We start from the raw sequence: 11,225 nt of genomic DNA, 5'->3' as shown, positions 1-11,225 counted from the left end.
AATCAATCATTATGAAATTTGATATACTTACACGTATTGTAAAGGATAGAAGAAGGATATAAGCTACTCTTTATCTTGGTCAATAAACATACCCCGGTCACTTGAACGGAGTCGCGAATAAAAGCTTGTAGGATCTATTTTATCGTAGTTTACGCGAATAAAGACGCGGGATACAACTATATAAATAATTTGAAATAACAATGTTAAATGTTTAAAAAATTTGATACAACTACTATTTGTATGAGAGTCCCGATCTCTGACGCTCTATGAAACATGAAACAAATGACAAACATTTGTTTCATGTTTTGGATAATCATCCGAAGTGAATTTAAACATTCAGAAAGTTTAGCCTTTTATTCAATCTTAGGATTCCCGGACAGCAGTCAAACGTTTTCCGACGAAATTTTCATGGCTTTAATTCATGAGAATTTTTAAATTTCACTTAACTTACCTAACTTAAAATTAGGGATAAAAAAATTGTGTTTATGCTATTCGGAATAAAGCTAGTCATAACGACATTTTTAATTCATGTATTATGTATGTACATATATATATATATATATATATATATATATATATATATATATATATATATATAATCTGTCTGTTTGTTTATTTGTAATGGTTATACTAAAAAACTACTCAACCGATTTGAGAAATTTCTTCACGTATAAAAAGCTATATTGTTAACGAATACATATTGTTTTTTAAAATTCTATTTTTTTTTTTTTTTTTTTTTTTTTTTTTTTTTTTTTTTTTTTTTTTTTTTTTTTTTTTTTTATAGAACTTAGAATGGCAAACAAGCTGACGGCCCACCTGATGGAAAGTGGTAACCGTCGCCTATACACATGAGCAGTACCGTGGACATAACAGAGTATACTGTTTCGCCCATGATACCCCCCATGCGTTGCCATTCCTGAGGACTTAGGTGTTATTCCTCTGTACCCAGTAAATTCACGCCATATCCCACCCTTCAAACCGAAACACAGCCATGCAAACACAACTGCTTCACGGTTGAAACACGAATGGGACAGAGGTACCCAAGCAATCGACTTTTGTACAAAGTCTCCCTCTGGTATTTACTTGTGCGAAGTCGGCCCCGATCTGTAGTATTTAATAAAATACCTACGTATTTAGAAGAGCTTCATTCAGTCGTTTATAATACCAACTACGCAATACCAGTAGATGTATGCGACCCCCAAACCACTGTAAATATGGGTTTCCTGGCAACCTTTGTAATAATTGTGAGGGTATCACTTCATCTAAATATAATGAAGTATTGTAGCAGCTTAGACGTACTTACTGATTAAAACACATTTAATTAACAACTTTATTGAACAAGCCAACAAAGCGAGAATTATGTCGGACACGTAGATTTTCTATTGTTATCTGATTTTAAAACGGGAAGAAATATTATTTATACACGTATTTATTTTCAATTACTTCGCAATTTTAGATAAAAAATTGTGTTTGGACAAATTATGGATAACTAGCGGCCCGGTACGTGCTTCGCTACGTATAAAGTGAAATAATAAAAAAAAAATTAACATCAAATTCATTTATTCAAACAAAAAAAATCTTTTATTAATTGCTAGCTATTAGTGAATGACCGCATGAATGACATAACAACATGCTTGTACTGTTAACACTGAAAAAAAGTTTCAATTTGACCAGCACAACCCCCATCCTAAAAAAAGTTTGAATTTGACACAAAGATCCCCATTAACAAAATGATCCGACATTTATTGAATTCATTTGTTACAAAAAATGTGATAAATGAAGAACCGCTCGACCGATTTTGTGCAAACTTCACATAAACCATCTACTAAATAGTCCGAACAAAGCCTAAATATTTGGTATGGATAGGTGAGCCTGTTCTTGAGTTATAAAATTACAACGAAAAGTGGCATTAATTTTTATTTATAGATTAGAATAGTCGGAGAAATAAAAAAAAAATTAAATGAATATGAAGAATTTTGACTAATTTATTTGAGTCTTAACATTTTCAATCGACTTTAAAAAGGAAGTTGTCAATTCGATTGTATTTTTTTATGTGTGTTACCTCGTGACTCCGTCAGTACTAAACCGATTTAAAAAAATATTTTTTATTTATCTGAAAGGATAAACACAGATTGGAGCCATAGAAATGTTATCAAAATTAGTTGAGTAGTTTAATTTTGAAACCAAAACTCACTCACAAATCCGGCCTCATATGGAGTATTGCTGTCACTTATGGGCGGGAGCACCTAGATACCAGCTTGGACCCTTCGACTCAGTGCAACGACGAGCTATGAGAATTGTCGATGATCCCATGCTTGCAAGCGGTATCGAACCCTTAAGTCTTAGGAGAGATTTTGCCTCACTCTGCGTGTTCTACCGCTTATACAACGGATTGTGCTCAGAGGAATTATTCAATATGATGCCTACGGCCACTTTCTATCATCGTATGGCTCGCCATCGACAGGGAGTTCACCCTCATACCTTACAGCCTAAATGGTCGCGTACAACGCGGTTTCAGAGATGCTTTCTCCCACGAACACTCAGGTTGTGAAATGAGCTCCCTGCCGAGGTTTTCCCAAGAGACTACAGCATGGGGTTCTTCAAAAGGGGGTAAAGAGGTTTCTTCAGGGTCGGCAACGCGCGCGTAATACCTCTGGTATTGCAGGCGTTCATAGGCTACGGTAACCGCTTACCATCAGGTGGGCCGTATGCTTGTTTGCCACCTCAGTGGTATAAAAAAAAAACTGAGTTTGTCACACTTAAAGTCGGTTTTTTTTGTAGGACACATTCTTTAATTATTAAACTTACTATTTGTAAATAGTAATGGTTACTTGATAAAAGGGTATGAAAACATATAAAAGTTTATAAAAAAAGTCTTATAATTTTGAAGAAAAGACTTTTTGAAAATTGAACAGGAATAAAAAAAATGCATCTAAACGCTGTATCTTACTTGGTAGAACGATTACACGAATAACTATTTCCCAATCTGATAACGAGTTAAAAATGTTGATCAGTAAAAAAAAATTAAGTAGGTACTTCAATCGTAGCAATTTTATTTTTATTTTACATATAATGGCAAACAAGATGACGGTCCACCTGATGGAAAGTGGTAACCGTCGCGTATAAACATGAACAGCACCATGAACGCAGAATACACTGCGACGCCCTGTACTGTGATATAAATAAAACACGTATAAATATACATCGCGTAACATATTCACACAAGAAATGTACAGACAAATTGAAAATCTCCTTTATGAAGTCGTGTACAAGGACTGACCTCTTGGTCGATCCCTCGCTACCCGTATCCCTTCACACTCGTATCCATAATATCTATCTCCTTACATCAGACATTCATCATTATTTCCACTAACACAAATAACCTTTTTTCATATTTATATTGACAGTTTTAAAGCTACTTACTCTTCTATTATTACTGTAATAAATTATGTGTGTGTTAAATAGTATAACTAATAAGGGGAAATATAATGTAGAATTATGTAGATTTTTCATATTGTTAATAATTTGCACACTGACATAGAGCAGAATGTATATGGGAAATGTAAACCTCTTTCATCGAAAACTACCTACATTCTAGCAAAATAATTTAATTTCAATTCGTTTTATTTCGTTTCATTTCGTTCCATTTCATTTCCTTTCGTTTCATTTCGTTTCATTTTGTTTCATTTTGTTTCATTTCGTTTCATTTCGTTTCATTTCGTTTCATTTCATTTCATATTGTCCGACAGACTTTTTTTTCAGTCACTTTGCTTCTTAACAGCGACAAAAGCAATTACAATTCACATTACAAAATAAATATAAAAATTATATAATATGTATTAACAGAATTCTAATAATCTTATAATTTACTAACCATCACCCCGACTTCGCTCACGTGATGCGGATAAAAAGTAGCCTAAGCGGTACGAACAAACGTACAAATAAATAAAAAAATAAACACTTTCACATTAATAAAATTAGTATTCATTATATCCTTTTCTTTCTTCTTTTAATAGTGAAGAACTGGTGTCTGAAATAGGATACACCTGTGTTACAGATCACCAGGCACTCACCCCACGATATATATATAGTTATAAAACCGATATCCTACACACACACATATGTACATTATTTTAATAATATTCTCATAAGATAAATACTTTGTAACTTTAAACGAATAGACTGACATACAAATTATAAAAAATGTATCTGTCCTGTCTGGCAATATAATTACTGACTACAGAGAAAATACCCTAGTCCTCAGCAATGTAAATACGTATATATGAGGGGTGATAGCTGATAGTTACCACCATTAGACGGACCATCAATTTGTATGTCATTTTAAGTCATATAGAATAACCACTCTGCTTCAATTTCTATACCTGCCAATTTATATTTAAATCAATTAATAATTTACAATTGTGATCTACAAAAAAATCTACTTTAATTGCGGCAAAACCAGTTAATTTTAATTAAAAAACTAAACTAAATAACAAACTAAATAATTTTCCAAATCGGTTTATAACTGACGGAGTTACGAGGTAAGAGGCTGTGTTTCGGTTTGAAGGGTAACATATAGCGTGAATTTACAGGGTACAGAGGAATAACACCTGAGTCCTCAAAAATGGCAACGCATGGGGGGTATCATGGGCGAAACAGTATACTCTTTTATGTACATGGTACTGCTCATATCTATTGGTGACGGTTACCACTTTCCATCAGGTGGGCCGTCAGCTTGTTTGCCATTCTTAGTTGTATAAAAAAAACTATAAATATATAACAATAAAAATACAATCGAATTGAGAAAGTGCTTTCTTTTTAAAGTCGATTGAAAATACTAAGAATATTCAGCACGCAGCATTAAAGTAGTTATCATAAAATTTTATTATGAAACTCGTGTTTCATTGAACCAATTGTGAAATATGTATTTACATATGTGTTGTTTATATATATGTTTATATTATATATGTATTATTATTATTTATATATGTAGGTATATGCAATTACTTATTATTGTAATATAGGTACGGAACAGTATGTTTATTTTAACTATGTAATATGCAATTTTTATCCTCAAACATTCTACAGTTTTCTTTCAGCTTCCTAAAGATTGACTGTAATATGTAGATCCCTCTATGGGATAAGTCCGCCATTGTATATTAATTCTTTTTAATGAATACAATGTAAAGTATGTACAATAGAGATTTTACAATGACAATTACAATAATCCTTATTAGTCCTTGCTAATCCTTATCCTTTACGGTACGGCTACGGTAACCCCGTTTACCATCAGACGGACCGTATGCTTATATGCCACTAAAGTAGTATAAAAAAAATTACGAGTATAAACGTGAAAGTGATTTTTTTACTGTCTCTTATAGCATTAACGATTCGACTAATCATGATGAAATTATGTCTATGTTATGTACTATGTTATGTCCATGGTACTGTTCATCGCTATAGGCGACTGTCACCACTTTCCATTGGGTGGGCCGTCAGCTTGTTTACTATCCTTAACTGCATAAAAAAATGCGACAAAGTCCCGAGTAAAGACTAGTATATAATATTTAAATTTAATATCTCGAACTACCTACCTTCCCTGCACCTTTTGCAGTTCAATTCCATGATGCGACAGGAACTTCTCGTTTACTTTCTCCAATGCCAAGTCGACGGCGGGACCGCACCGCTCCAGGTCGAACGGTGAGTCCAAACGCGACGCCATTAGTACACCTATTTTATAAACTGTCCGTTCCGACTGTGTAGATAACACGAGGATGAACAGAAACAAAAAGGATATTTTCATCACATCCATGTTTCCAATCTCCACTCTTCACTTCAAAATGTTATATTCTCTCTTCGAAAATTGGCGACTATAATATTCAACTTTATTTTTATTAACTAAATAGTTTGATAGCACAGACATTTATTTAAGAAAGTCATTAATCAATTTAAATCCCTTTTAGAGCTTATTTTTTTAACTTATCACAAATTCAAAGAATAATTAACTATTTTATATAATATACACGCTTGGAAATTAAACTTTCTGTAAACCGACTCGAGAAAAATATTGTCACTATATTTATACTTAAATACTTATAAATTAATAACAAAATAGTAACTATTATTAAATATTAAATCGTACAGTATTAAATAGTTGTATATTTTAACTTTAATCACAATATTGTCACTTTTCTAAATTAAATTTTAATAACAACAACTTTAACTATTTAATTATTAAATTTGGCAATCTGAATACTTATATTAATTAAATCAAATTATTATTATTCTTCTAAATGTACATTTCATACAAAAATTACATTCGAAATTCGATTAGACGAAATGTTTTCGCGTCCGTAACAAACAGGCGCCTGTCTGAAAGTTCTTTTAACACTGAGCTTTCAGTTGTCTAGTTCGTAGCGTAGAATAGGAAGGCTTTATAAACGGGGTGGATCAAAGTAAACAGTGGAAGGAGGCAACAGGTCGCAGTTTCCCGCCATTTCTCTCTCATTAACCCCTAACTAAGCAACATCGCTAAATTAAATTACTAATGCCTTCAAACTTACGGAGGCTTCGATTTTCATAACGCTTTGTTTGTTTAGGTTGATGGATGAATAACCCGGGCTTATACATTAATTTATTTACGCTACCTAGCACTCTAGCGTTTTAATACAAAGTAAAAATGTGATAATCATCTTTTTTTATAGTGTATTTGCATTAAACAGTTTAAAATTATACACAAGCCACGTAGCACGTGTTTAATTGCCTTAAGCAATGTAGGTATGCATAATAATCCTTAGTAATATTATAAATGTAAAAGTTTGTTTGTTTGTTGTCTTATCGCGCCTTAACGGCTTAACGAATCACTGTAAAATTTGATATATATACCACATAGAATAGAAAACGGAGATAGGCGACATTTTATTCGGGTTACGCAGGCGAAGTCACGGCTTAAAGCGAGTATTTATATATTTAACAAGGTACTTGGGCATATATACTTATAATTAAATCCTCATACTTAACATTTTATTGACTTCACTATTGACAATACAAGAGTAAACACATATAATTAAAAAAAGAATTAATGAAGTTTATTGATACCAGAGATTTCAAACTTAAGTTTTTTTTTATACAACTCAGAATGGCAAACAAGCTGACAGCCCACCTGATGTAAAGTGGTAACCGTCGCCTATGGACATGAGCAGTAAGTACCATGGACATAAGAGAGTATACTGTTTCGCCCATGATACCCCCCATGCGTTGCCATTCCTGAGGACTCAAATGTTATTCCTCTGTACTCAGTAAATTCACGCCATATCCCACCCTTCAAATCGAAACACAGCCATGCAAACACAACTGCTTCGGAAGAGTCTGTGTTATTTCCAGATATAGCCCTAGGATTCGGATCTGATGAATCACTCTCTGTCATATTTCTTTTCCTTGTCTATTTTGCTATCTTTTTCTTGCTCTTTTCCTTAATATTTTCTCTTTGTTTTGTTTTCTTTATTACACTTTTTAAATTATGCATTCTCAAGACCTTTTTTTATAAGAAGAACTTGAAATTGCTGCCGATCTTGCTGGCTTACCGCTTCTAATGCTAGTATTCTTTTTTATTACTACTTATAAAATATGCATAAAATTTGGAATATTCTAAATTATGTTCACTCTCGGTATTCCAAATTAACAACACACCAACCTTACCTAAAAATCCATGTCACATTTTTAATTTTAGAAATATTCACCAAACCATTGTAACATCTTAAACTAACAAGGTCAACTAGCTGTTTAAATAATTACAACAAAGATTTAAAGTATTACAGTAAAGATTACAACGGATTGTATTCTTACGAAAAAGTTTTCAAAACAAGTGTCTCGTTTCTTTGGGGCTGGTAGCCGGAATGTCCAAATGGTGTCCTGATTTTAACTATCTATGGCTTCGTATATCGAATGGCGTTATGTTTACTTCAAAAAAACAGCGTTTATATTGATTCAGATATGGAAGTATTCCAAATTACCTGCAGTATTCCAAATATGCTGCACTTCCTCTATTATTTTCTTAAATTGTATCTACGCGTGCGAAGCCGGGCTAAATCACTAATACAATGTAAAATTCTCTCATCCTGATTTCACAAATGTGGCTCAAATATCTGAATATACCTTTATACAGATACCCGCCCCGGCTTCGCACGGGTATACATTACATCACATCACATTAGAAACCAGTTATTTATAAAAATATCAGTGTTTTTTATTATATCATGCATGTATTATGTATATAAACCTTCCTCTTGAATCACTCTATCTATTAAAAAAACCGCATCAAAATCCATTGCGTAGTTTTAAAGATCTAAGCATGCATAGGGACAGACAGACGGACAGAAAGCGACTTCGTTTTATACTATGTAGTGATTTGCTTATCCATGCAAATATATAGGTACTTATATATACACATAAATGTACATGACCGGATATACATTAACACCGCCTACGAACATTATTGAAAACACAAATAATATCATACTATACTATTATCGTAAACAACACAACAAAAACCAAATTCAGTTATGTAGGAGGAGTCAACAAACTTGCGTGCATGTGTGTATTGCTGAATATACACTGCCGATCAAAAGTTTGAGACCACTATAAAAAATATAAGAAAACATATTTGTTTTCTTATATATTTTTTTTAAATTTAAAGTCAACATATTTAAAACTTTATGAAAAACAGGTTTTATTTCAATGTTGGACACAAGATTTGAAATTCAAAAATAACATGAAGCCTTAACGAATACAATGTTCTAAAGAAAACACACACAAGAAATTTGAAAGAGATTTTTCATCAAAATATCCTCCTTTGCATTTAATGACCCGTTTTACCAATCTTGGTTTGTAAGCAATTAATTTATTTACAGTTTCTTGCGAGATATTTCACCAGTTTTCTTTTAATGCATTCCACATGGCCTGCTGTGAAGTAGAACATTGTTCTCGCACGTTTCGGTCAAGCTCTTCCCACAAAAACTCTATAGGGTTAAAATCGGGGCTTGGGGGTGGCCATGCCATATTATTTCACACTTTTTCCGACTGTTTTTGACCTAAATAGCCCCTACATAATTTTGAACTATGCTTTGGATCACTGTCTTGTTGGAAAATAAATCCTTGGCCGATTAACTTTAGTCCGGAGAGAATATCATTTTTTTTAAAATTACTTTATAATTCTCATAATTTCTTTTTTTCATAATTTCTTTAATTTGGTCCAGATTTTTAGTCCTATAACCTGAGAAATAACCCTAGACCATAACAAATCCGCCATGCATGACAGTCGGGACTACACACTGTGGCATCATCTTTTCTTCGGCGGAACGTCGAACGAAAATTCTTTTTTTTTCTAGTCTCAAACTTTTGACCGGCAGTGTATATATTTATATACACATATAACATTTATAAATATCTGTATACATCATACCCCTTATAAATCATCGCCCACCTTCCGCAGTGACAGGTGAAAAGTGACTCGACTGTCATTCATAAAGGAGGTAGGTAACTTACGACTTACATCAAGCAGCAGCGTTCCTCTTACAACATCGCTAAAACCTGACTGCGGTTGCCAATCCGCCTGCCGGTAACTACTGGCAAACCCCCCCCCCTCAAGGGGGAGGCTTATGTTCAGCAGTGGACAGTTAAAGGTTGATATGATATGATGACGTTGTATGTCCCCAGACGGAGACTTTGTACAAAAGTCGATTGCTTAAGTACTTCTGTCCCATTCGTGTTTCAACCGTAAAGCAGTTGTTTGCATGGCTGTGTTTAGGTTTGAAGGGTGGGATATGGCATGAATTTACAGGGTACAGAGGAATAACACCTGAGTCCTCAGGAATGGCAACGCATGGGGGGTATCATGGGCGAAACAGTGTACTCTGGTATATCCATGGTACTGCTCATGTCTATAGGCGACAATTAACACTTTCCATCAGGTGGGCCGTCAGCTTGTTTGCCATTCTAAGTTATATAAAAAAAATGTACAAAGAATCACAATATAAAATATCTCTAGACTCAGCTACTTTATCTGGATGTTACTAATCAGTCAGTTTGTCATTTCTCCTTTTATGTAAGTATAAAGATTACTTGTTAACCCATAAAATTGTTTACATTTGCCACAGACACAGTTATACCCCATTTTCCCGTAAAAGCCTGTCTAAATCTCTACATTTTACGACTTGTACGAGTGTTCGTGACGCATGCTACTGCCATGAAATTTCTAAACCACCAATTAGAAAGAGACAAATCTTACAAGAGCGAGATGAACATAAAATACGTCCAATAGTCGTCGTGTCGTAACTTTTTATTGTGTGTCCATTGAAGTCAATTGCGTAGTTCATTCATACTGTTGGCGGTGATTACCTACCCCAGAAATGATATATGTACGTAAAATCGTCGAATGTCACAGTCACAAATCCCACAGTCCACAGTGTAAAAAAATCGTAGATAAAAAATTTGCAATAACGTGGGATATCTCGTCACAATTTTTTTTTATAATACTCGTATAATAATAATAATAATAATGAGTTTATGTCATTTTCTACAGCGTACACCATAAACAAATTTGACATACATTAAAACAAAAATATTGAATTTAAAATATAGGACTTATATATATGCGCCAGTTATCACTTTCCATTAAATGGGCCGTCAGTTTGTTTGCCAAGGCTGAATAAAAAAATATAAGTTCGGACAGTGGTAGAAACAGATTATTTATTCACTCTTCATTATATTCTCAATTTGAATGTATATTTTTAGTGTTACGTGGCAACTACGCAAGTTGTGAGACGATTATGACAGATATTTTTTCCTACTTGTTTTGTTAACGTTTTTTTTTTTTTATAACTTTTATCAGATTTAATAGAATAATATTCTAATTTCCACTTTAGTATTTTGTGAAAAATTAAAGCTACTTTCCAAACAATATTTAATTATGTTTACCTAATATTTCATAAAATGCTATAAAATGCTGATAAATATAGCTTCCTTCATAAAGAAGGATTTGCCAGTAGTTGACACGCCTGGCAGGCGGATTGGCACCCGCAGTTTTTTTTTTTTTTTTTTTTACAACACAGGGGGCAAACGAGCATGCGGCTCACCTGATGGTAAGTGACTACCGCCGCCCATGATCACCCACAACACCAGCGGCATTGCAGGTGTGCTGCCGGCCTTTTAAAAAGGAATATACTCTT

General features: G+C 33.5%; 1 protein-coding gene across 1 annotated transcript in view; it reads right to left on the bottom strand.

The window, feature by feature from the left end:
- LOC113521806 (atrial natriuretic peptide receptor 1) overlaps positions 1-5,909 on the bottom strand; it is an 84,535-nt gene extending 78,626 nt beyond the window's left edge. The window contains exon 1 of the mRNA XM_031909910.2: positions 5,595-5,909. Within this exon, the coding sequence (XP_031765770.1) occupies positions 5,595-5,812 (218 nt within the window). The 5' untranslated portion in view covers positions 5,813-5,909. The remainder of the gene's footprint in view (positions 1-5,594) is intronic.
- Positions 5,910-11,225: the final 5,316 nt, after the last annotated feature.

The sequence above is a fragment of the Galleria mellonella genome, unplaced genomic scaffold, assembly GCF_026898425.1.
Source record: "Galleria mellonella isolate WM207_F2 unplaced genomic scaffold, CSIRO_AGI_GalMel_v1 utg63, whole genome shotgun sequence".
Classification (NCBI taxonomy): domain Eukaryota; kingdom Metazoa; phylum Arthropoda; class Insecta; order Lepidoptera; family Pyralidae; genus Galleria; species Galleria mellonella.
Note: the sequence above shows the minus strand (reverse complement) of the source record. Positions and strands in the feature narration are given on the sequence as shown.